The sequence below is a fragment of the Trachinotus anak genome, unplaced genomic scaffold (assembly GCF_046630095.1).
Source record: "Trachinotus anak isolate AG129_WGS33_773 ecotype Australia unplaced genomic scaffold, CSIRO_AGI_Tana_v1 ptg000013l, whole genome shotgun sequence".
Lineage (NCBI taxonomy): Eukaryota > Metazoa > Chordata > Actinopteri > Carangiformes > Carangidae > Trachinotus > Trachinotus anak.
Window position 1 is genome coordinate 7,943,119 of NW_027273864.1, and position 27,633 is coordinate 7,970,751.

Below are 27,633 nucleotides of genomic sequence, written 5' to 3' on the forward strand. Positions count from 1 at the left end.
GTAGAGTCTCGCTCATAAAAAATGAATATATGAAAGTCGCATTATGTTGGTGAGTGTTAAATTACTTTGCTACAGTAATCTTATTAAAATCTCATGAGGAGTCAAATAAGCTTTATTGCAGTGAACTGTTGTCCCGGTATTACCTTAGGATATGCTTATCTTAGGATATGCCTACCTTGGGATGAGTTTAACCAGCTCAATCGCTCATCAGCCAATAGCTTGTCATATTTGACATGTTCTTTACCTGATAGCTAACAAATTTTGCAGTTGAGCCTAACTTATCTAACCACAATGCAACCAAGTTAGGACTAAGAGGGACTGGTCAGCATGGACGAGATGGAGATCAAGCTTTCAGGGAGCTCCTGCCCTGTCCTTGGTTTTTGCTAGTTTTGTTTCTCACTCCTCTCTCGTCTCTCCTGCAGGCACACTGCCAGTCATGTGAAGACTGCAGTGGTACCACAGTTGCACTCCTTACAACATCCACACACTATGCCATCCCTCCTGCACACCTTACACCACTGATTCCTCTGATATTCACCCCTTGTTATTGTTGTTTAACTTTGGATTGTGTTAAATAAACTATTTTTCTTAATCCATTCATATGGTGTTTCTCCCACATTTGTCATGGCCCAAGAGCATATATGTCTTTCATTTTCATCAGTCCGCTAAATGTAGAATCATATGCATCTGTTAATATACATTGACCTTAGGTTATAAACAAATTCAGGATGGAGCAGCTGTACATTAGGACAATTTACATATTTTAAAGTGTAATACCACAAAACAGCTTGTTTTCCGCCAGATAAACCTCAAAGATGAAGGTATTTCCTAGACAGAGACGCATGAGTTAGGTCATACTTAGATGAAGATAAATGGTTCCCACAGGTAAGCAACTTATTTGGCATATAGTTTTTCTTGGTTATGTTGTGTGAATCTAAAGTACAATAATAAATAACAAAATGAGCAATTTCAGTGTCAACATTTCCACCTGAAAGATACTGTTATTGTATTGCTGATGTTATTAAAGTGCACCATTGGGATATTTTACAATAATGCAAATTTTTTTGCTGGCAGTGATCAGAAAACACTGTTGCTGTATTCTGCTTCCTATAGGAAAATAGCGAATGTAGAAAGGAGGAAAGGAGGATATGAGTAAAATCAAGGTTTATATACTTTCACATTCCAAGATCAATGTATAGCGTTTTCTGAAAAGAAAAAAATAGAATAAAATACTATTATAAAGTAATCCTGGTTATTTGTTTGCAATATTACCCACAATTGTTTAATATGCCTAACTAGAGAAAGCCTACTGTACGAAAGTAGGATATTGACAGGCTTCAGAAATTCCCTCTTGTCCTGAATGAAGCACAGTTGACATACTGGAGCTACCATCCAGCTCTGCCTTCCTAGGGGCCACAGCTGATACTGCTTGGTCTGTTTGTTGGTTGGTTTGTTTGTTTGTCAGCAGGATCACGCAAGAAGTACTGAATTGATACCCCTCCGTGGGTGGGGTATGGGCCATGGAAGAACTAATTCATTTTTTATGCAAATCAGGTTAAAGAGGCAGACCCAGTAATTTTTTTGTAATTTTCCATAAACATTACAATTCATCAGTTTCTAAGGAAATAATATGAGTTTGTGCAATTTAGTGCCAATCCACATGTTAATCATCTGTATTGGACAGATGTGTAGGATTGTTTGGCCATGGTGGAGGTATGCGTTCTACTGAGTGTCATTTTAGTTTACAGTAGAATTTGCCTAATGATGATGATTTGGGAAAGAAAATACCAGATTACCTATGTTCCAGTATTTTGCATCGTTTGCACAACTCCACTCTGTGCAACACATGCCCATCTTCAATGCTAAATCATTTGCAGTATCTATTACACCAATGCCGAGTTTCAGTATCTAAAATCTTGAACAAAGTTTCCCCTTCATGTGATAGATGTGAACACTAGAAGGGATTGTTTAGTAACTACGGGACAGAGATTTTTAACACTGTCAGATGTTACTGGAGAAGTGATTGCTCCAAGCCCATTGGCAGCTTTATTCAGAATTTGTTTCCTCACGTTCTGTATCAATATGTAGCTTTTGACACTTTCATTGTCATGCTTTTCATTGTTTAAGGCCATTGAACAAAATCTTAGACCTTACACAGGTCTATTGTTGCCAGTGTCAGTGACCTGACCTTTTTGACCTGACCTGATGTGCCGCACTAAAACAAGAAGCATTCACCTGCTGTCTGGTAATACTGTTTTTATCTGTTTCTGACATTCTGGAGCCAGCAAGTCTGGCACCTTGTCCATCACGCTCATATTTGCTTAATCATGTCCTGTGCATTGTGTTGCAATGCTCAGTTGGACGATTAACTAAACCCCTCACCAGTCTGTCTCTTTTTTTTCTAGCAGCTTTATTCTTACGTGACTCACAGCCTTCATTTATCCAGTATGAGCTGTTTGCGTAAATGTGGAGGCGTATCTAATCAAGTGGATTCAGAGTTTATATCTCGTATTTACCTATGTATCTGAATGAATATCTCTACAGTGGGAGTCAGACAAAAGCTCTCAGAAAGCAGTGCACTGCTTGCAGTAAGTTCCTGCTGGCTCATGTTGTCTTCAAACCAGCGTTGAGCTGTTTTGTGTCCTCAACCCAGCCTGAGCAATATCCCAGCAAGAGATGAGGAGAGGGATGGGTGATGAAGATGGAAACAAAACAGGCTTCTCTGTGTATTTTTGGTTCTAACTGGGAAAAGATATGAAAGTAGAAAATAACTTTAAAAGTATTTCACTGCCAGAACTCCCACAACTGCAAGTGCTTTACTTGTTACTGTATCTCAGTTCTTACTTGGCAGTGCGGACTCGTAGCTGAACTGAACTGAAATGAAATGAAATAAATTGAATTGAATTGAACTGAACTAAAATCTAATGAAATGGAATCGAATAGCATCAAATCGAATGCAGTAAATTTAATTGAAGTGATCTCAGCTGAACTGAATTGAAGTTCTCATGAGGGGTCACTGACACTGAGGGTCACTGAGGTAGAGAGAGAGAGTGGAGTCAAAAAAAAAAGGAAGGGATCCAGTCTCCACAGTTTTAGCCACGAGTCTCAGGCCGTTTGAGACAGATTGGAAGTGACAAGCTAATGACTGTGGCCGGTGTGAGCCCGGCAGGCCGGAACACAATTCACAAACGACACAAGTAAAGAGCAAGTCTCTCTTTCGCCTGGTTTCTCCCTCTTTACCCTTTTTTGAGTGGTTCTGTACAGCTCACCAAGTGAAAATGCACTCTCAGCTCAGGTATAATTAATTCACCACTGTACTCGTGTTACCAGAAAACCACTCCTCTCCATTTTCTTGTTCGCCTTACTTGTTGAGACCATTATTTCCTTTTTTTGTGTTCTTGCTAACAGAGTCTCTCTGGAGAACAAGTCCATTTGCTTACAAACCATGAACAGCCAGGTTTTTCCACCTGTCCTGTCTGCTGCTTGGCTTGACTTGTCGCATAGCTAACATTGATAGCCTTTTCCCCTTTCTTTCTTCATTCTCCTGGATGGTAAACGACCTAATTTGGTGCCTATGAAGAAAGGGATTGGCTTTTATTGTTGGCGGAGCTCTGTGTACAGGTGTTTCTGTAGCCTCTGATGGCTTTCAGCTTCTGCAGATTAAGTCCGTGAGGCTTAAGGCCTGTGGGGGAGTCTGGGCTGTTGCTGTTGGTCATGAGACAAGAAGCTGTATTTCCTGCCAGCAGCGGCCTGTAATCTAACAGAGAGATTTTCTGTTCAGCACTTCTATAGGACTCATTAGAGAGCCCTTTACAGGCTTGTTCGGGCAGCCACTTTTAGACAGCAGAGTGCGCTTGGCTGTGTGTGTGTGTTTGGTGTGCCCATGCACACATATACCCGGTGTGTGTAAGAGACTGAGTGTCCCACCTGTTCCCACTCACTGGAGCGTTAGCGGATGTGCATGTGAGCACTAGAGGGGCCATAAACTCGCAACAACCCTCAGATGAGTGATATAACCCTGCAGGATAGGACACATCAGCCACATCCCCTACTGGGTGAGAGCTCCACCTGCTGGCTCTGCTCCCCTCATTTCTCTTCACCTGACCAAAGAAAGAGGCGTCCATCAAAGCTCAAGCCTATTAGCTTCCTACAGCCATCTAGTGCTATTTCTAGATTGATGCATGTGACCGGATCTAAATGAGTCTGTAGTGAGACAAATTCATTGAAGGCTTTATTTACTGAAGCGCTCTATGAGGGGAGATGGTATTGATATTTCATTATGAGTCTAATAAAGGTCAGTCCGTATTGAGTTTTCATTAATAGGATTGGTTTGGTGCAGATTAACATGGCTGTGCGCTTCATGATGACCTGGAGAGATGGTAAATGACTGAAAAAAAAGAATTGGAGGGAGAAAGGAGATATAAAGATACACAGAGACTGGAGAAAGACAGATAGATAGACAGATAGAGAACAGACAGGCGGAGAACACTGAGTAACCTAGATGTGATGAGAAAGATAGCGCGAGATCAAAAGAAGCACAGAATGTAAGTTAACAAAGAACACAGAATAAACCAGAGAACAAAAAGAAAAAAGGCACAACTCAAAGAAATAAAAAGCAAAGAAGCTGCCATCCAACAGGATGGAACAATTCCCCGTCTATACCTACAAGACCCCTGGCGGGGTTTGTTCTCATTCCTCCAGGCAGTCCCTGACACCAGTGCCACTCGCTGTCAAGTCCTCACAAAGCATCACCCCGCGGTGAATTTGACGAAACTAGTCTAGCAACAAACGAACATTAGGCTGACGACAGGACGCATTGTGGATGTTGAACAAAGCAGTGGGCCCTATGTGCCGAACACAGGCCTGTCCTTGACGTCCATTCCCTCTCTCGCGCCCTCTTTTCTCTGATACAATGGAGGCTGGAGCCAAATGGATTAATAGGAAGGGGAAGAGACCACAAAGCAGAGGGGCTTATACTGTCAGGATGGAAACATGCACACACACACACACACATACAATACTTCTCTCCAGTGGGGAGTCTGGGGACAGACTGAACTTTCAGCACCATGGACAGTGTCACTGTGTTGGAGTGGGAATGTGCTGTTCGTTTCTTTTTCACTCAGTTGTGCCTAAACAAAGCCCAATGTTTGATGGTGTTTTTGTCATCACAGTGTAATACTGCAGTGTGTGCTGCATGGTGCCACATTGCGCTCTGGGAGGACTCCCCCCTCACTGTAACTGGACTAAATAAGGCCCATTCCCCTCCCAATATTATCTGCAGCACCATGACGCATCTTTAAGTGACGGTGCCTCCATTAAAATGAGTGATGATCCAGGTCTGTTCACACAGCAGAAAGCCAAGACTTTTAGGCAATAATGGATAGGACTTTTACCAGCACGCCGCTCCCTCTCTGCTCCTTTGTGTGTGTCTGTTCATGTGTGCATATGTTTGTGCCGTTTACTATTGAGCAAATCAGGTTCTCTAACAGCCTCCAGTTGTTCTGTTGTTCTGGTGAGTGGGTAGCTATGGGAAAAGGGAAAATGTGTGTGCATGGCTGGGAGCTGGTGGGATTTTTCATGCATGCATTCACTTATTTATTCATTTATATGATTCACCGTGTCATTGTCACATGGGAGAAATATTTATTTGTTGATTCAGTCCAGTGTTCATGCAACATTTGATATACCTGAGCATGTCTCTTTTTCTGATTCTTTTTACAGAAAGTGTCCCAGTACACCATCATTGTCCAGGCCACAGACATGGAGGGCAACTTGAACTTTGGCTTGTCTAACACAGCCACAGCTCTTATCTCCATAACTGACATCAATGACAATCCCCCAGAACTGACAGTTAGGACGGTGAGTGCAAAACTTTTCCATGGATATTTTCTTGTTCTGTGTAATGGACTATGAGTAAATTACTAGGAGGAAGAGAAGGAAGGGTCTTTTTCTATTTCATTCTTCTCTAAAGAGAATTATTGTGTGAAAAATTAATTGTTAAAAAAACTGTAATTCAATCAAAAAAGATGGCTTTTGTGTGTGCCACAGGTAATAACGGTACTTGTTCTTGTTTGTTTGCCATCATCATTGTTTGTTTAACAGCTTTTTTAAAAATTAGAGAGTGGGTGTATTTTCACCATTCAGTTTTTTTGCTATAAATATATGATTTTAAGATAAAGTTTCTCTTGTTGTTGTTGTTGTTGTTGTTGAAGGATATCATTAGTACTATATTACTAGAAAATACATTACCTGGTGCCCGTCAAAGACAGGAATCGTGCAATCGTAGCTTTACTGAAATATGTTTTCAGAGGAGAAGAGGGAAATGCAAATACAGCAGCTGACAAAGATGTAGGGTAAGGACGGATATATAAGGAGTATGAAACAGCACGGTGACTGATTTAAAAAAAAAAAATACTGTGAGAGAACAACATGGAGAGACAGAAAAACTGTGACTGAAAGTGAGATCAGGATCAGTTTTGGTGATGGGAGGTGTGCTCCTCCCTCGCTCTCTCTCACTCTCTCTCTCTGTGTTTTCCCTGCCAGCGGGGGCCTCTGGTGGCCTGGGTTTGTCTGCAGGCATCTGGCCCTGGTCCCTGAAACCTCCACACTTGTTTGACAGGAAGCAGTGTGTGTGGTTAGGCAGAGAGCTGTTTGTTCTGAGGGTGAGGGTTCTTTGAGAGGTTATTGGTGAGGAAACAGCAATTCAAAGCAGAAGATCTGACAGTAAATGCTGCATCCATGCCTTTAAGTTTCTGCATCTTCACTCATAGATAGTTCGTTCTCTCTATTCTCAGCCTGGTCATAGAACAGAATCCATTGCTGACCACAGCCTGACAGACCTAGCCTGGATTATAGCTGCTCTTTATTTGAGCACTTGGATTTCTGAGATTCCAGAGAGAGACAGATGCTGTGTGCAACAGAGCTCAGGGGCAGAGCGAGCAGTGTGTCAGCGTCACACAGTGTGATCCCTGTCTCCTCGACGGGGCCGTCGTCAGTCTGCATGCCAGTACAGTTCCAGCCGCATGCTCTGATAAGAGCTCCCCAGCTGTCAGGGGTAGAGCTCACCGAACAAGGCTGCCACTCTGCTCAGAACTGCTCTGTCCCCGTCTGCAGTGCTGGCTCCGTCACCACTCTTCACTGGGGGGAGAAGCTCAAGACCAGAGTCCTCCCACTAGCCAGAAGTGAACATGCTGCGCTTCAACAGACATGAAAAACACATTGTCCTTGGCACATACAGTACACATCGATGAGAAATGCACATCCACTTGTGCTTGTGCAGTTTGTGAGAAATGTTTGTCATTTCTTCAGGGCCTCATTACTTTCTCTGCAACACTCCCGGGGAAAAATAGAAAAGCAGATTTGCTTGAGTTTGCCAGTAAAAAAGCAGCTGACCAAATATTGATGAGTGACTCCAAGATGGTAATGAGTTAAAGTGAATAGATAAAAAAATGTTGTTGTCTCTCCGTCAGTCAGACAACAACACACTTTCACATGAACATCCACGAAGGGGTAGAATTGTTCTCCACCAGATGTCTTTTCGACTGCTTTGTCAATCTCTACTTTTGTTTTGCTTCCCACACAAGCAACTAGACTTGGAGTTGTTCAGTAATTATTTGTGTATGACAGACTTGAGAAAAATTCATTGCTCTCTACGGGAGGCACAGAGAAAATATAAGCACACTAATTAAGTGAAATTGCTTGCAGGCTGATATGTTGCATCTAATTTGGAAAAAAAAAATGTTTTATTCATTTCACCACATGGGTCTGAACGCGCTATGTAAGTGTTATGTTCGTCATTATGTGATAAACCAAAAGACTGTGATACTTGCCACAATCTATCTAATCAAACTATTTAATCAAGTGTGTCATACCCTTGCTGATGTGCGCCCAGCGGTCTGTCATTCACTGAACAATAATGAGGAGCAGGAGAGTTGCGTGGAAGCGTGGTAGCGTTGAAAAGCTGAGCTCCCAGACACACAGGCTCACAGATCTGAATAGAGGGCTGTTTTTAATTCACCTGTAGAACTGCAGCTGTTAAACAGCAGAAGGAGTTGGAGTGCCAGAGATTATTGGCTTTCACTACTTCAAGAGCGAACTGCAGAAGAAAACAGCATGACATGTCTGTATAACAAGAAAAATAAGGTAGAGGGCAGACGCCTGTTAGTTGCTATATATTTATTATCACTATAGTGAAGATGTAACAGCCGTCTTAAGTGGACTGATGTCAGTCTGATATCAGTGAGATCCTGTTTTGGAACATTTATTCTACCTAATGCTGTCATTACCATTTGGTGTTGTTTTCAACACCCCATGAAGGAAAAGAAGAGCTCATTTAGTCTTGTTGAGCTCTAGTTCTGCTGTGTAAAATGGGCCATTTTCATTTGCTGAGTCCGTTTTCAGTAAGAAGGCAGTAGATTTCTCCTGCTGTGCTGTGCACCTTGATGCAGATTTATTTTTTTAAATGATTTGGGGTCTGTACAGCACTGTAGCCTCACTAATTTAAATGTTTGATGGCTCGACATGTCTACTGGCAGTGGAAAACATGAGAGGGAATAAATGGCAGTGATCATGCATAAGTGACCCTGTACTATTTGTTTTGTTTTTTTTTGTGCCGCCCTTGATACATGTCAGGTCTATTGACATGTCAGAGGTTTTAAAGTAAGACTCTGGCATACATGGTCATTGATGATGCTTATGCTTTGAATGGTTCAAAAAGTCATATAATCCCCAGGGACACCAGCTGTTGACCTGAAATGTGTTACCCTGTGCCCATGTATTTTTTGTCTGCTTAATTTCTTTAAAGCAGACTGTCTCTTTTGAGAGCAGAAATAACAAATTATTTCAGTTGCAAATGAAAAACTGAGCTCTTAGGTAACAAAACACACCCTCATTCAAATTATTTGACTGTCTTACTTGGTCTGGTATAACCATAAGCTCAAGGCAGCCAGTGTTAGCTATTGTTAGAAAACTTTAGATAGAATAAGTCAAGCCACTGCTGCTCTACTTCCTCTTTAAAAACTTTTTAAAAGACTATGAAGGCCACAGTCCCAATGTGATACAGTGTCACAGTTAACAAAGCCATTCATTTAGTGAAGTTTTGGACTGAACTGAATGTATTATGTCAGAATCAACAATGCACACTGTGGCCGTATGAACATGATGATGCGTTTAGTCACTGTATAGTCACTACATATTGAAGTGCTTTTGAATGATGATTGATGAGCTTTGATTAAAAATAGACAAACTGCAGAGTCAGTGATTATTAATCTTGAAACTGAACTTCGAATCGGCAAAGTTATCCCTTCATTGTCAGTTGTGACCACAGCAACACAGTCACACTTTTAAGAGTCAAAGCTTGTCAACAAAAACATTTTGTTCATGAAATCTAATTCAAATATCTGTTCATTTTTAATATAAGAAGTTTTTAAGGATTTTGTTTTGATCCTGTTCAGTCTTTTTTTGAGCCCTTCTGAAGATTTGTCTTCAGCTAATGTTGTGTAACAGGCTCACACATTTCCTCTAATGAAGCTCTCCTTGAATGTTTAAACAGGCAGAGCACAGGAAGTTTGTATATAAAGTTCTGTAAAGCAGGAATCTGTAATTCTGACAACACTTTTGTGACATTACAAGTCAATTTTCCCCGCTTCTTTACCCCTTCTTTATAACTACAAAATCCTTTAGAAATTTGAAGTCTTTGTCTCTAGTGGCTTATCAATGGATCCACATTGCATTGGAGCAAGAGTGGCCATATTGAGGGCGCCCGCCCCTGCAGTCATACATTGTGTATGCCTCTGAGAGAGCATGTTCCATTTAGCCGTCTCACAGCACAGCCAAACACGCTTGGAAGGTTTGTGGTGGTGTTTATGCTAAAGCTTTGGGGTGAAAATAAAATGGAGGAGCCCACACACCAGAGACTGAGAGTGCATATTTAATTTGTTCTGTGCTTATCAGCCTGGTTGTACTGCAGGGGATAGGAGGAAGAGGAGGATAGGAGAGGAGAGGAGAGGGAAAGAAGGAGGAAGCGAGGAATCGGGTGGTTTGGACACGGCTTCAATCCCACAGTGATGAAGCCATTAAAGTGAACAGCAGCTGGCAGACACACACCATAAACAAGTTAACGCTTCACAAGAGGAAACACAGATTATCGTCTGACAATGAGAGCTTTTAGTGTGTGTGTGTGTGTGTGTCTACCTTTGGGTGCCCATCCCTCTGTAGTCAGATAAATCCCTATAGAGAGGGACATGTATCCTATTGCGCTGTAAATTCTTCTTCGGGCTCTGCAGCTGTCACCAAGTTTCCTCCAGAGTTAGTTCAGAGGGGAGTTGTCTCAGATTGCAGTATAATGAAGATCATTAGCCAAAGATTATTCCTATCGCTGCCTTAATTACAGTACTTATCTAATTGCTTATTAAAACCTAGATTTGGTGAATGCACAGAACCTAAATTAAATGGGTAAACACTTAATTGAACAAATCCATTAGTTCAGATAAAGAGTTTCATATGAGCAGACATGGCGTGGAATAAGAGCCTGCATTAACATAATGCAAGCTATGATTCTCTATTATCCACATTTAAATAAATATGTCTCCCTCTGTCTTTTTCTTCCTCCTCTCCTATCTCTCTAATTTCTCCTCCATTTGTTTTGCTACCACTGTTTTAGTGTAATGAGCATTATTGGCATGACCCTAAAAGCAGTTTGTTTTCATAATAACAATTACAGACAATGCTTAGAGATTAATGATGGCACAAGCAAATGTTTAAAATCTCAATAAATCACCTTATTAACATGCATTAGCCGACTGCTGGAACAACATCAGCATAATGTTATCTCTCCCATCCTCCCCGCCATCACCTCCCCTCCCTCCCTCTCTCATTCACCTCCCATCCCCTCCCACTGTGTAGTTTTCTGGGGAGGTGCCAGAGAACAAGGTGAATGTGGTGGTGACCAACCTGACAGTGGTGGACAGAGATCAGCCCCACAGCCCCAACTGGAACGCCGTCTACCGCATCGTCAGCGGAGACCCCTCTGGACACTTCACCATCCGCACCAACCCCATCACCAATGAGGGCATGCTGACGGTGGTCAAGGTAAAGATGAAGCTGTTTGTGTGGCTTCTCTGTGCGGCACTCATCCTAATGAGATTTTTCAGGATGAAAATTAACAATTGCTCTGCATTATTATTCAGCACTGCATCTTGCACCATGTTTCCACCTGCTCTGAAGAGCCAGATGTTGATGACTGAGTACTTTGGTCTCACAGTGTTTACACTGAATTATGTCATTCCTCAAATTGGAACACAGTTAGAACTAATCTTGTAATCAACTACACTAATTTTCCTCCCAACTCTCATTATTTTCTTTTCTGTGTGTGTCTCTCTCTCCTCGCTCCTTCCTCCTCGGTTCCTCTCCAGCCGGTGGATTTTGAGATGAACCGTGCCTTTATGCTGACAGTGGTTGTGTCCAATCAGGCCCACCTGGCCAGCGGCATTCAGTCCTCACTCCAGTCCACAGCGGGAGTCACCATCTCAGTTCAGGATGTGAACGAGCCTCCTGTCTTCCCTGTCAACCCCAAGATGATCCGCTTTGAGGAGGGTGTGCCTGCAGGGACCACTCTCACAGTGTTTGCGGCCCAAGATCCTGACCACTTCATCCACCAGATTGTCAGGTACAGCTCTGACACAGACATCTTAACTTAAAGTGATAAAATCCTATGAAATAGATCTTGGAACATGCAATAACGAAATCCATTATTTGGCCACTTGTAGGCGGGAAAAACAGGTTGTAAACACCAGCTTCACATAGTATTATACATCTGTGTGATGAACTTGTTAGCAAACAGTTATTATTCTTTGCACATTCAGTTATTTGCAGCACATCCAGCAGATGTGGAGCAACATTAGCATTCATTTGGTGTCGAATTTCTGGGCACCTGGCAAGTATAAGTCCAATATTTGCTTTCTTTCTGCTCTGTTTTTGGTTTACACCTACTCATAAGGTGCATTGCATACCCTGTGCATTTCCTTTCTGTAAGTCGCTTTGGATAAAAGCGTCTGCTAAATAAATGAAATGAATGAATAAATGAAGGTAAATAAATGTCTTTTTAGCCGCTAAAAGATTCACTATGATCACAAGGTAATTGCAAACCTTTTCTGTCAGTCTGAGTATTTTTGATGAAAACAGCCATGTCAGGAAACAAGAGGTGAGAGGGAACCAAAACATTACAGTTGTGAGCTGTAAAACCAAAACTAGGAGCTGAAAGATGCTAAAACGCTGCATAGAACAGAGAGTCGGATAAAAGCCGCTTCTTTCTCATTTATAGTCATTTGATTTCAATTCAATTTAATTTTATTTGTATAGCGCCAAATCATAATATACATTATCTCAAGGCACTTTACAGGGTAAGGTCAAGACCTTACTTTGTTACAGAGAAAAACCCAACAGTTCCCACAACGAGCAAGCGCTTCGCGACAGGGGGGAGGAAAAACTCCCTTTTAACAGGAAGAAACCTCTAACAGAACCGGGCTCAGGGTGGGCGGCCGTCTGCCTCGACCGGTTGGGTTTAGGAGAAGATAAAAAGAGGGGGTGGGGGGAGGAGAGAGGAGAATAGAGAGAGAGAGAGAGACCAGGAACAGCTGTGTAGGTAATGGTGTTATCAATAATAATGACAGGTAACAGTGGTTAATAGTAAAGATGAGTAGTGGTGGATCTGGGTCCTGCTGCTCCCGAGGCAGAGAGACCTGCAGAATGAGGACAGAGAGAGGGAGAGAGAGGAGAAGCACAAACTACGGGAGAGAAAAAAATACAAAGTTAATGGCATGAAGTCATCGAGAGAGAGAGAGGGAGAGAGACAGAAATAGAGAGAGAGCGCCCAGTGAATCATGGGAATCCCCCAGCAGTCTAGCTCTATAGCAGCATAACTAAGGGATGGGTCGGGACATACCCAAGCCAACCCTAACTATAAGCTTTACTAAACAGGACAGTTTTAAGCCTGATCTTAAAGGTAGAGAGGGTGTCTGCCTCCCGAACCCACACTGGGAGCTGGTTCCACAGGAGAGGAGCCTGATAGCTGAAGGCTCTGCCCCCCATTCTACTCTTACAAACTCTGGGAACCACAAGTTGACCTGCATTTAGAGAGCGAAGTGTCCTATTGGGAAAATAGGGAACTATAAGCTCTCCAAGTTACGATGGTGCCTGACCATTAATGGCTTTGTAGGTGAGGAGGAGGATTTTAAATTCTATCCTGGATTTTACAGGGAGCCAATGCAGAGAGGCTAACACAGGAGAGATGTGATCTCGTTTCCTAGTTCCTGTCATTGTTGATATGAAAATATTGATTATAGCAGATTTAAAGTGGTGATATAACAGATTGTTTCCCTATCTGATATTTTATCAATTCAGTATTTCACTCTACAATGCTGTACAGTCTCACATTGTAACATCAGTTTTTTATTATCCAGCCTCCAGCTGCCTCTAAATAAATTCTGTTATAATTGCATACAACATTCAAGGACACTAACTACATTGAGTAGTATAAATAATAAAGAAAAATGGGGAACAAATCTTATAAATTAATTTAATAAGGAAATGAATTTTTATTTCTGTAGGTGACCATGGCAGGATGCTCATCGCATTCTTTGTCTATTTTAACAAGTTCTTATTAATTGTGCTAGTGTAATTTATTTAAATGAAGATTTTTAGATACATTTGCAGTTACCTACTCATATACAAGCTGTCCAAGGGAGGACTGAAGCTTTTCTAAAGGCTTTCCAATATTTTGTCCACCCCGCCTTTGTATCTTCTTCTCCATCTGTGTGTCACCAATGTTTAATCAGTGCTGGACAGTTACTTCACAGTTTATGCCTCTTCTGTGACATTCTCAACTGACCCCCCACCCACATCCTGAGCTCCAGTTACCTCCCTGTTGCCAGGCGACTGGCGTGAAGAGGTCACCCTGTAATGAGTTGGACACTGTCTGCCTGCCCTCTTTAGATCCCTGTCTTCTCCTTCTCTTCCTCCTCATTGATCGCTCCCTCCATCCTTCCTAACTGGGATGACACACAGCGGGCATCGTGCCATCCCGGCATCGACCTTGTGCGACAGAAACTCCCACATGTCCACTAAGGTCCAGGGGCACCGTTCCGCTCCATCTGCCAGCTCCAACGAGAGAGATTGATTTTTCTTAATGTCACTGAGACGGCCTCTTCACTGAGGAACCAGTGGAAATGTTACTGAATTGATAGCGATGGGGTTAGTGGGAGATGTACTCTTACATGTACTGTACAGAGGACTGAGCAATATCCACATCTCAGGTTTCTCCTCCTGAAAAGACATGTCATGCAAAGTAAGTGGGCTGAGCTCTTCTGTGCTTTGAGAGAAATAACTCCTCTTTGACTCTATTTTCTCTCATCCCTCCCTCCCTCTTGCTCCTGCTGACCCTGTCCCTTCCTCTGTCAGTCTGTGTCTCTGTTATTTGATGGAAACTCAGAGCTGCTGTCTTCTCCAAAGCAGCTTGCCAGCAGATGTTCAGCTCATGGTCAGACAGCTTCATCTCTGCTGCTGCTTTATCCCTTTTCAGTGACCTCGCTTGAACCCCTGCACAATATACACACAAAAGACATCGAAATGCACAGACTCACAAATATGCACACGAGCGCCCGCAGAGGATGTGTGAAAGGCCTGTGTGTGAGCCGTAGATGGGACAGGAGCCAGCTTGTGTTTTTTTTTTTTTTTATGAGTTTATTGCCTTTTTCTCTCCCTGGAGGAAAGCAAAGAGAAGATGATGTGAGGCAGAGCCTGTTTACCTGCTGATTTTATTCTTAGGTGTGATTTAAAGGGCAGCAAGAGCAAATTAACACATGTTTGTTTGTGTGTGTTTTTGTATTTTTCATCCTTGTTGGGGTTAGAATATTAACCCTGAAAAGTGGGGACATTTTTTGAGCGATTAATAAGCAATTACAGTAGTCCTCACGGGTATAGTAAGACGCTTTGCTCTGTCAGACACAGTAAAGACAGCCGGAGGTGACATCTTGTTGGCACAGGAAGGAGATGAGAGCGTCTGACGAGCCACATAAACAACAATCTAACCTGCAGGGCAACATCAGATCCTGGCTAGCTGCACGACAACCTCTTGCACTAGAAGTCATATTTTCAGTTTATTGTGTTTTTTCAAAAAAGAAACTGTTGAAATATGATATAGGGAGTCTCCGTCTGCCACCATGCCCCTATCTCTCTCTCTCTTATTGCTGTGTACCAGTGCAGAAGTGTGCGTCTTTAGCTGGAGGTGGACTCAGTTTTGTCCATGCCTTTTAGGCTCTAGGTAAACTAGTGTCAGCCTCCAGCGCACTGCTTTCATTAAGCCCCTTTCCCACTCATCAAGTTTTCTACCCACCATGCTTACATTCAGAAACATGCATATGATCTCCCTCACTTTCTCGCTCTGTCCGCCTGTCTCTCTTACCCCCACCTCCTGTCACCACAGTGACACGCTGACCATCTCTCTGCTGGTGAAACTTCTTGCTTGTCTACAATAAACCATTTCTCACTAGAACTGAGAGACAGGCACTTCCCACGCTCAGTCAGATGTTAAAACTCGTCATGGTTGTTAATGGGATATAGGAACTTTAATTCCAGCTGTCTCTCTCCACTCCGTTGATGTATCGACCGGTGACAGTGATGATAGTGGCTGTGGCGGCTGTGTGGGTACAAAGAGCAGTGAAGTTGTTAAGAGCGCTGCCGGGCTGTTCTGCATATGGGTTCAGGTTTTCATCGGTCTTCATGCTAATGAGCTGCTGTTATGATAAGCTTGGTGAACATATGTTCCGCCCTCCATGTCACTGTAATATTTCAAAGGTGCTTGGCGGATGTTGCTTAATATGGTAATGAACATTGAACCTGATAATGGGTACTTCCACAAATAAAAGGTTCAGAGCTGCTGGAATTCAAGGAACAGTTTGGCAGCAGAAGTTAATATCTAGAATATGTTGGTATTTAATGAACCTTCTGTCTTTGTGTGTATGTGTGTGTGTGTGTGTTTGTTCAGGTACTCCAAGCTGTCAGACCCAGCTAACTGGCTGAAGATCAACAGGACCAATGGTCAGATCACCACCATGGCCCTGCTGGACCGAGAGTCCATGTACGTCAAAAACAACGTGTATGAGGCCACGTTCCTGGCATTCGACAATGGTAAGTCTGGTAAGTCAGGATGACTGTGTGTGTCGTGATGATTTGAAAAACAGAAGAGGCACATACATCAGAACACAGGCACACAGGCAGTGTCTGACGCTCCACTACTTTGGGCAGGATTGAAGTGTCTCAGCAACTATTGGATGCCATGTAATTTGGTTCAGACATTGATGGTCCCCAGGGGATCTCTCCTAAAGACATAACCCGAACCCTTGATTTTTTCTCCCATGTCTCTCACCATGAAGATAACAGTTGTGGTTTTGACTGAAGGATTAGGAGAAATATTGGATGGATTGACATGAAAATTGGTCCCCTTCAGGATGATTTGTGATAACCTTTCATCTAGTCAAGCTTATCATCAGATCAAAAATTTGGTTTATGACCAAATACCTGCAAAACTAATGGCATTAGCAATGTGCGCTCACACACTAAACTAAAACATGTTTGCCAAACATCATCACGTTAGCATTGCCACTGTGCGCATGTTAGCATATTAAAAAGAGCATTTAGCTCAAATAGATAAATAAAGTTGAAATAAAGTTGTTTGCTACTTTCCTGCCTTGTAGTGTGGGTGAACTGTAAGTGACTGGAATGGTTTGTTTATATACTGTACCGTATGCAGTATACTGTACATAAGTATGCACCGACGGGCAATGACCTGTCTCCCTGTAGAAAACACTAAGAATAATATCTGTCAATGAGGGTCTTGCGTATCAGCCTCAGAAACTGTAACAGTGTACCCAGCTAAAGAACTAAAGCACAACAAATAGATGTGCTTGCTCTCTGTGTAAGTAGGTGGGACCCAGGTGTTTTTACTCCAGTGAGAAATGAGGGATTGGTTGCCCTGAAGCACACCAACTTAAGCTGAAAGTGTTGACTGCCTATTGATTCTGGAGCCCAGTGTCAACAAGGGGATATATTCCACTTTGATTGAAATTCTCTTTACTTATTCTATTCAAGCGAAGCGTAAGAAGCAACAAAGCACCCAGCCAATCATAACCGACAAGATGGTCGATGGGCCTTGGGACCCAGGGCAACAGACCTTTACATAGTTGATGCACCAAGTTACTGTCTGATAGAGGGAAAGAAGTTGAAATACAACACTGATGAGCTACTGCGGTGAACTATCTGTGCTGCGCTGCAGTAATTTAGTCCAGCTTGCTGACAGTCTGTGTGCAGGGGGTTGTCAACTGAATATCAAGGCCACAATATATCACTGCAGTCTGTTTGTTCAACAGAGCAGCGCACATATTTTCTTCATCTGTAGTTTGGAGTCGTAATGTAATGTTATGTATTAATTCAGTATTTTTCTTGATCAAGTTTGTGTGGAATCTTATTGTGACAAAATACATGAACTTATTTTGCTTTCGCACCACGAGATGAGTTATTCATTTTAATCAAACTACTGAAGTTGTGGATTTACATACGTGTGTATAGAAGTTTGTCAGATAAATGCACAGTGGAACACAGTTTATTACACTGAACATTTGATTATTTCACATGTGATTATGTCATGGTATTGATTTTACCCATATAACCAAACCCTACTGCTTTAACTGGTTGAAGTGTAGCTAATTCTTTATATATTGCTATGTATATGGCTGTATAGCATACGGTCAGCTGGGATTGTAAAGTAACTAGTAGCTAGTGGGGTAAAATGAGTGTAGTGGGGTCAATAGTACAATTAAATGGATTATAATTAGAAATATTAGACTGTTAAAGTAAAGCACAAGCACCTTGAGTCTGTACTTAAGTACAGTTCTTGAGTAAACTCATTGTTTCAAAAAAGTCCAATCAGTTAAAACTGACTCCAGTTATGTTCTGTTTTTTTTTTAAATCATCTTGGAGTCTTGATCATAGTCATAATTGTAACTCTACCTATATGTTTATTCCAATTGTCACTGTTTTCACTGTTGATTCAAATATTGTTTAAGTGTGACTGGTGCATGAAAATACATGACATCACTTTTTTCCAACTTGAAACCACTGAGATGAGCAGAAACAAAACAGCAGAGATTATCTCATGTGTGAAATAACTCCACCAGCTGCTCAGAGTAACAAACTGATTGAGAAAATGTGTTTTCTGCCTTTAATCAAAAAAAACAATTAGATGATTGATATATGCAATTTTAAACAGATATTGTCTCAGAAGTCAGAGTCCAGGGGTTAGATATTTAACTTGCACTGTAGTTCAGCCTCATTACAAATGTTTTCACTGCTTTTGCTGGTCAGTCTCAAGGTGCACTGACTGAAAACAGACCAGCAAAACAACTTTGTCTTAATGTTGCTTTTTGAAAGCAAGTGGTGCACTTAAAAAACAATGAGGTGCTCATTCCCAGCACCGTGTTGAACAGCATCAGTGGAAACAGCAGCAGAGGAACAACATTTATGAGTCAGTATAAGTGCAGTTCAGTTACTGTGTCTGCTCTAATCGAACCACATTAAAGGTTTTGCTCTTAAAAGTGCACAAAACATCACAAATGTGTCTCCTTGAACCTGATTTGGTTCTGGTCTGGCAGTCCATATGTTGCTGGATGCAGTGAAAGGTTAGTGTTTTTTTCTTTTCCCAGTAGCTTTGCAGAGTGCAGATAACAGCAATCTTTATGTGAGCGTTGTCCCCTCCAATATGAGTCTCGTCTCAGCCTTTTCAGAAAGCAGCCAGTTCTGAACACAAGGGCTGAAACATTATGTGTCTTTTCATTTGTTCTGGCTGTTTTGTTTGGGTGCTGCACTACAAATGTATACAGTATTGTTCCTCCACTTTCAGCTACTCAGTAAACAAAACATTTTTTATTCCCAGCTTGTACGCCTCATTTTCTCACTCCTACACATGAATCAATTGGAAAAATGTCACTGACATGGAAGTATTGTTTTGCATTCTTCTGTAGCTTTCTCATCACACTCCCCGCTTCCTGCTTCTTGCTCCATCTCCAGTCATTTCATTTTCACTCCTCTGCCTAACCACTCATCACTTCTCCCGACTGTTAGCATTATCTCACCATCTCCTCCTTCTCTCTTTCCTCTCACCTCCTGTCAGGTTCGCCTCAAGCCAGTGGGACAGGAACCCTTCAGATCTACCTGATCGACGTGAACGACAACGCTCCAGTGCTGATACCCCGGGAGGCCCAGGTATGCGAGCGTGCGCGCCCCAACTCCAGGATCAACATCACAGCATCGGACGCTGACGCCGACCCCAACGTGGGGCCCTTTGTCTTTGAGCTGCCTTCTTTTCCCGCCAGCGTTCGCCGCAACTGGACCATCTCCAGGCTGAGTGGTAACTAAATGCTGTACTGTCTTTAATACAGCTAGAAGTGAGGAAATGTACCCATGTGATGTAAAATGTAGGAGGTATGGAGGATGGCATATGACCATTCAATATCCCAAGCTGAATTAAACCATACATTAAACAGATGGGATGCAAAACCCCTCTGCAGAATAACTGGCAACATCAGTCGGGGGACCGGCGATCGCTGTAAGCTGTGAGAGAAGTCCAAGTTTAACAAAATGTCTCACAAAGCTCACAGTGAGAGACACGGGTGCCATCCAGTGCTGACGTATCATCTCGCGTCTGTGATAAATGAGATCCATTCATCTCTCTGTCCCCGGAGCAACCAATCTGTCACCAAATCCACCCAGATGGATGTATCACAGCAGTTGTCTTGAGGACAAATCTGATCATATACCTGGATTCCTCTCCCATCGAGGCTCTTGTCTTAGCTTGACTGAGTGATAGATGCTGAAGGTTACACATTATTTTTTCTTTTTAGTGCCTCCTTGCATACACACATGTCAGAATGATTGCTGACAGTTTGTTTGGTTGCAGCTTTTATTTGGTGTGTCATTCACTCATACCTACGCACGAGGACATGATATCCTGCAGTAAACAAAATGTAATTTCTCTGCAATACACTGTCTAATCTTGTTTTCCCCTTCTTCTTCTCCTCCTCCTCCTCCTCCTCCTCCTCTGTGTCTTTTTCCCTCCTACTCACTGCCCTCCATCTGTTAATGTTTCTTCACTCTCTACTCTTCCATCACGATACGACCTCACTCCCACACTCCAGGTGACTATGCTCAGCTCAGGCTAAGAATCCCTTACCTGGACCCAGGTGTGTACGAGATCCCCATCATCGTGTCTGACTCGGGGAACCCTCCTCTGTCCAACCGCTCTGTGATCAGAGTCAAAGTTTGTCCCTGTGATGATAATGGGGACTGCAGCGCCACAGGGGCCGTAGCAGCTGCCGGCCTCGGCACTGGAGCCATCATCGCCATACTCATCTGCATCATCGTGCTGCTCAGTGAGTGCAGTCAAACCTCAACACGACTGGATCGGTTTATTTGTTTGTACTATACATCATGAAAATGGCAAAATTTAGTCCTGCTCTTAAACCAAATCTTGTGTCTGCTTGTGATGACTTTAAATCGTTTCTTGTTCTCACAGGCATGGTTCTGCTGTTTGTGGTGTGGATGAAGCGCAGAGAGAAGGAGCGGCAGGCGAAGCCCCTGCTGATCGACCCTGAGGACGATGTCAGAGACAACATCCTTAAATACGATGAGGAGGGAGGAGGAGAGGAGGACCAGGTATCCAGTAAATATTCTGTACCAAAGTCATGTTGACCAGCAGCAGCATCCTGTGGTATTTACTGTCTCATACAGAGGGTAAAGAACTGATAGATAGAATAGATCATTTTATTAAATCCCATAAAGGTTAAAAGTAGCAAAAATTAACTAACTCAACCTAATACATATTCCAAGAGGCATTCATGTACAGCAGCTCAGGAGCCCACTTAGCTATGAATGTGTTTGATAAAATTGTTCAGTTAATTACAACTTCAGCTAATGACTGTTAATTATTGATTAACCCGCCAATTGTTTTCTGATTAATCAATAGGAGTTTGTAAATGAATTGTCAGAAAATAGTGAGAAATACAAATTATAATTTCCCACAGGTGAAAGTGATGTATTGACCATCAGCCATCAAATCCCAAAAATATTCAGTGAACTATCAGATATGACGAAGAAAAGCAGTTTGGTAATTGTAACATCTGAGAAGCTGGAGCCAGAAAATGTTCAGCAGTGTTACTTAAAAAACAAAAACGAAACAATTATCGAAACAGTTGCAGAAAAATGTTCAGAGTGTTGTGCCTCCACACTCAAGAAAAAAAGCCAACCATAAGTGATGCAACAGAAAACAAGAATGAAACAGGCAATGGGGATGAGATGACCTCTACAGTTATGTGGGAATTACAGCCCATACGTCAGAAACAAGCATCACATGTGAGGGGCACGTTTCACAGCCGCTTGTTTAGTTTCTTGGCTTATGTTTTGTATTTTGAACTCTCCTCCTGGTTCTTTCCTCTAAAACATTGTCTAATTAGTCAGGAGTCAAACCACTTAAAGAGCCAGACATTTTAAAGTTTCCCACTCACTGTGAAGGACTTCCTGAGTTAACATAAGCTGGCCTTTTGAAACACAGCAGTAACATTTTCTGAGCAGTTCAATCTTATGTCACCATGAACCCGCCAGATATTTGTATTAGGAAAATTTCGACCTGCTGATTATTGCTGTGAATCTGTGATGCTGCTGATGCTTTCCTCATTCAAAGCTCAGTAATTAGATCCTTCAAGTTAATAAAATAATACTCCATAAAATTAGTGCCACAGTTTCAAAATTAGCTGTGAACCTGACTTGGCAAGCGAGTGAGAACATATTTTTCTAAAAGAGAGTGAGAGTGTGTTTTCAGGCAGCAATCTGCCCTCTGCCCTCCAACAGGTACTGGGGCTGAAACCCTGCTTGGCTTCAATTCCATGGCTGCAGCTCTTTTCGTACGATGAGCCTTTTCTCTGCTCAGAAATGCTGCTGAAAAACTTTTTTTTAAGTTATACACCTTTTGCACACCACATACATACTTACTAAATGTTAATGAATAAAACCAATAATAATGAGCTCAAACATCTTTGATTAATTCAGAAATGTGTTACTAATTATGCCCTTTTTGATACCTGCCGTTTTCAACACCCACACACACACGGTATCTAGCACATCTACACACACTGACATCACATGGCTGCAGTGCATATAAGCATATTTTCACTCATCTGCTTGAGGATTCAGTAGCTGCGTGTATTGATCAGCTGCGGGAGAGCTGTTAGTCAACAACCTGCTCCATTTATTTACAGCATATGGTTGAACATCTGAAAAATAGAAAAATAGATAAAACCAACAAGTGAAAACAATAGATTTGTATTAAAAGCACTGGTTGTCTTTTATTTACCATTTAGTTCAGACTAACAGAAATCAGCAATAAATGTAGATTGAACAACAGCGTGTGTGTGTTCCTGAGAGAGCAGGAGAGAGAGAGAGAGAGAGCACATTGATGAGTGACGCATATTGTGCAAGAGCTCCACAAGCTTTAAGAGCAATGTGACAGTAAAATATGAAGCTCATGTTTCCTTTTGTCTTAACTAAAATGTGGTGTCATTTGTCTGCATAAGAATTGAATAATAACTTACAGTTTTCAGTATATTATCAGTAATATTAACCACAAATATAAACCACAACTATTTCAGTGTTTTTTGTCATTTCAGGCTTGTTTTTCACATTACAGCACTACAACTACTAACAGCATGTCCCAAATCCACACCACATACTAGGTTTCTTGTATGAAGCATGTTCACTCTGTGAAGGGGACAGAACATATGAATAAAAAAGTAAACTCATGTACTAAATATGGTTGATGTCTGTTTTTGAATGTGCTTTTGATGGACTCCATTCTCCCACAATGTAATGCACAAAGGAAAGGGAGGAGCTACTCATAGCTTGAAAGAAATAGAAAAGACTTGTGGGTGTTGGGAAAACAGAAATGTGTAATCAGTCTGATGAAAGACGATTTGCTTTGTGTTTGTAAAGTTGAACTGGCAGTTTGATGGACACCTGGCGTCACAGACATTGTGTTGTTTCCTGTTAGTATGTCTAGCTGCTAAGACTTTACACTTAGGTGTAGAGTTAGTATGTAACATGGATTTGGGACACAGCTAAAGTCTGCAGCAGTGCACATTTACAAAGGAGCTCAAATGTTTTTTGAAAGTCCTGTAGCACAGACTTCACAGCAGGTCAGTCCAGCCTTTGCAGATTTAACAGGAACACACATTAAAGTGTGTGCGACTGTGAGGATGAACAGTGAGACCTGACCAGAAAATAAATTCCACTGTGAAAACTGAGCCACATCACAGTCTCGACCTCTGCAGTTAGAGAAACAGGTGTGAAACAGGTGATATTTACATAATGAGGATGATGATAATCACACTGACTCTCAGCTTTCCCCCCATGGCCTTCATCCAGGACTATGACCTGAGCCAGCTGCAGCAGCCCGAGTCTCTGGACCACATCATCAATAAGCCGACGGGGGTGCGCAGGGTGGACGAGAGGCCTGTGATCACTGAGTCGCAGTACCCAGTCAGACCCAGTCTGCCCCACCCTGGAGACATAGGAGATTTCATCAACGATGTAAGCAGGAGAGCAGAGGAAAAATGTTTTGGTTTTTCATTAACTGTTTCAGTTTTTAAGCTACACAGTCCAGCAGATGATCACAGGCTGTTACACTGAGGTGTTTTGGATCGTCAATCACCAGAATTGATTATCTTTGAATATTTTAAGAGAGATGTACATAGATTCACTCTGTTTTCTCCAGAATCGTATTCCTGTCAGCAGGGACACTGCTGGAAATACTGTATTTGGCCACTTTTTAGAGCTCGATGTCTGGCTCAGAAAAAAGCATTCTGATGGGTGAATGAGCCAGATTAGACAAAGCTTACTGCAACATTTACAGTCTGGCACTGTCTGCTGTGAAAAATCAACAGCTCCATTACATTGTTGGTGAAGCACAGTAACTGGCCTGACTCCAGTTTGACTGGACCAGTAGGTCTGACCACCTAGAACAGGAAGTACTGTCCTGTAACTCAGAGTGGGGGTTGAAGATTTTCTCTGTTCTGTTTTTCCTGTCTTTGTGTCTCCAGGGTCTGAGGGCGGCAGACAACGACCCCACAGCTCCTCCCTACGACTCTCTGCTGGTGTTTGACTACGAGGGCAGCGGTTCAACTGCTGGCTCCGTCAGCTCGCTCAACTCCACCAGCTCAGGGGACCAGGACTACGACTACCTCAATGACTGGGGCCCTCGCTTCAAGAAGCTGGCTGACCTCTATGGAGGAGGTGACGATGACTGAGAGTGGAGCAGGGGGCTGGGCGGGGCTGCGACGGGGGTCGGGAGAGGCAGGGTCAGATGGATGGGTGCTCCTGGAAACCCCAGTCAGGGGCCAAGAACATGACACAGGCTCCATGGTAGACGTGTGAGGAATGGACCCTTACATGGGCTATGTTAGTTTGCTCACAGCGACCAAGCCTGCAGACATGAATTCCGCTGCAACGCAACTGTATTCTGGCTTTATATTTTTTAGTGGCGAGTTTGTAGTGTGATGTTTTTTTTCTTTCTGTTGTTGTCTCACCTTGCTGGACCCGGAACTCTCTGGGGACAAATCAAGGCGGTCGTGAGAGACACAATTAGTGAATTTGTGCTTTGATTGATTGTTAAAACAAAACCATCTCTTGCTTTAGTCTCACGCTGAAGAGAATGTTTTTTGGGAAGACGCTCTCTGACTCTCTCTTTCACTGTCAACTTGAATTTCCTTAGAACAGAAGCACTGTCATTTTATAAAGTGCCTTTTGTGGTGTGTTTTTGTATCAGACTCCTGCTATCTCAGGATCGGTTGCCATTTGTGCAGTACAGTGGAGGCACGTTCTCTCGTCGGCCCCCTGCGCTCCTCAAACCAGCCCTGCCTGTCACTCTCCTCTCCCCCTCACAGTGGTGCAGATGAACAACCCCAGCAGCCAGTCCCAGGAGGGAAGGACACAACCAGGGCAGACTATTGGACATCATAACCCAATGAATTATGGCCTAAAAGAAGCCAGTAAGAGTTGTTTTGGGTGAAGGCAACCCTCTTCTCCAAGGACCTGCTCAGTTTGACTCTGATAAGCATCACCTGTTAACTCAACTACAGCAACACACTGACATTGTGTGAGACCATTTTTATATATGTGGGGGTTTTCTAATTTAGTGGAGAATGCCTGCCTTTCCTCTGTGGACTCATGAGTTTAGGAGCCTTTATGTTGAGACGCTTGCCTGCCATGTACGGTTTTGTGTTGCTTTCTCCACAGTGTAAAGCTTATGTAGGCATGATCTGATTAGGCAGACAGTGTAAGACAGTGGAACTTAAAATGACCAAGAACAAAGGCATTTGAGAAAGATTTTTTTGTCGCCTTGAACATTCCCGTTTTTTATAGGCCAACAAAACAATGAAAAGGTGCATGATTTTTTTTTTTCAAAATGTTTTACTCAAAGCACTTGTTACTATGTGGTGAGAATGTGAAAATAGTCAGCAGAAACTATATGAATATACTCTGTATAAAGACACTGAGAAAATAAAAATCCTGTAAGATACCTATTTTTGAAGTATTGATGACATAAACGTTGCTGCTCTCTTTCTCTGGCTCTTCATTGGGCTTAGGGGATTTTTGGCCTGTTCATTTTTAAAATGTGGATAGTTTTGTTTCATTGTCTTCTGTTGAAGCATAATTCAATTTTTTTAAGATGCCTGCTTGTACATTTTCTATTTCAGTTTTCCTATATTTTTTCATTTCTGAAAACGCTGTTACACTCCTTTTATATATAAAACACAGCCTTCACCTCTCACTCTGTATTGTCTGACAGATGTGTTCCTCCTGTTGGCCTCTGGCCTCAGGGCGGTGGAAGGTTCATTAGCCATGCCTGCTGATAGTTGTTCTATTATTCAGTGTATTGGAATTCTTTTACTCATTCATCTAGATACTGGATGTGTGCTTTAGAAAATAAACAAGACATGTTTTGAAAATGTGCCATCTTTTTCTCAATATTCCCTGCCTGCATCATCATCAGGTCTTCATGGCTGGGTTGGTTCAACGATTTCTAAATATAACTCGCCTACTCGAAGTTTTAAATTACACCGGGCCTCCATCAGTTCGTTTTTGAGATCATTATTTATTGCACCTTTATGTCAGCTAACTTAGACTCAAAGCCACTGTGTGTTGGATTTAACCATTTCTGACATTTGCACGCTGCAGTACCAAGGGAAAAGAAATGCACTGTGTGTGACAGACAGCAGTGCTGGTGATAAATGGGCTGAAAACAACTGCGTCACTTTTCACCAAGATCGTTTCTACAAACACTTACAACATCAGAATAATTTTAAATATGCCATAATAACATAATAATTAAACACACAGTGGCTTTATATTCAATGCGCTTCCATCTGTATTTGTTCATGAAATGATTGGCTTGCATTTGTGTACTGAATCATTGTAGCTTCTTTACTTTTTACAAAGGAATAATGTATTTTTAAGAGTCCTGAAGCGGAACAGGCTCCCTTTGGATTTACACAGTTAATCTTTGACCCCATTGTTTGGATATGGCTTCATTTTTCTAATAAGATACCCACAATTCGTTCTTTTATTGCATCTCAGTCCGAGAAGCATTACAGCAGTGTATGGGGTCAGGAACTATATTTGTGTCCAATCCTGTGATTTCAATTAGTCAGCTGAAGTGCCAAAAAAACCCGCTGGGGACTTAAAGGGTTTTAATCCTCTCCGGCTGTGTGTCTATCAATTAGCCACACCATTAATCCCCACGGCGTAATCTCATTAGATGGAGCGCCTTTAATGAGACACCCAGAGAGAAAGCAGAGAGGCAGGCAGTAAGAGAGAGGAAGAAAAATGAGGCGGTGGCAAGATGCAGGTAGGCCATGTGGAGAGGTGATTAGTAGGATGGAAGAGAGGGTCAGCGGAGGGAGGGAGCAAAGGATGTGAGATTCAAGCACAGCAGGGACAAAATATAACATTTGTAAAATGCCTTTGGAAAAAAAAGGTTGAATATGTGGAAGTACAACAGAGTCATGCTTCATGCTTCATCTTGTATTGTTGGCTATGGCCACAAATTAGGGAAGTGGTATAGAAGACAGGTAGAGGTGAGCAGAGTTAATGGAGCATACTGGGCTAGTTGATGAGAGATGCTTTGAGTCCCCTGTTAATCTACACTGGAGTATCCCAGTAATGAGAACATCCAGTAATAAAGCCAAGTTAACCTTTACAGTAGTACAATAATGAATTCTCCTACGGGCCCGACAGAATTGTGGACCCAAGTTAATAAGAGAGCCATCAAAGGTGGGCTCCACTGCTCCGAAATAATAATCAAGATGGTAAAAAGTCATCTTGGTCATAGCCAGTCAGCAGATAAGGAGATTAACTCAGGGAAGGTTTCTTTGATGGGTTTAGCTGAAGTTCACTGGGTTTCCATGTGGCAGATTGAAAGACAAAAACAAACACAAGTTGCCCCCTTGATAGACGGCGTATATGGACTGAGAGCTTTGC

The 27,633-nt window shown here is 42.3% G+C and overlaps 1 protein-coding gene across 5 annotated transcripts in view; it reads left to right on the plus strand.

Moving 5' to 3' along the window:
* cdh4 (cadherin 4, type 1, R-cadherin (retinal)) overlaps positions 1-26,102 on the plus strand; it is a 197,830-nt gene extending 171,728 nt beyond the window's left edge. For 3 of the 5 annotated variants that reach the window (XM_071493884.1, XM_071493885.1, XM_071493887.1), the window contains 10 exons: positions 5,722-5,859; positions 10,903-11,088; positions 11,412-11,665; positions 16,040-16,191; positions 19,220-19,456; positions 20,244-20,477; positions 20,621-20,760; positions 23,521-23,685; positions 24,195-24,387; positions 24,920-26,102. In XM_071493884.1, the coding sequence (XP_071349985.1) occupies positions 5,722-5,859; positions 10,903-11,088; positions 11,412-11,665; positions 16,040-16,191; positions 19,220-19,456; positions 20,244-20,477; positions 20,621-20,760; positions 23,521-23,685; positions 24,195-24,387; positions 24,920-25,113 (1,893 nt within the window). In that variant the 3' untranslated portion in view covers positions 25,114-26,102. Of the gene's footprint in view, positions 1-5,721; positions 5,860-10,902; positions 11,089-11,411; positions 11,666-16,039; positions 16,192-19,219; positions 19,457-20,243; positions 20,478-20,620; positions 20,761-23,520; positions 23,686-24,194 lie in introns of all 5 variants that reach the window. The other 2 variants (XM_071493886.1, XM_071493889.1) reach the window with 2 other exon arrangements.
* The last annotated feature ends 1,531 nt before the right edge of the window (positions 26,103-27,633 follow it).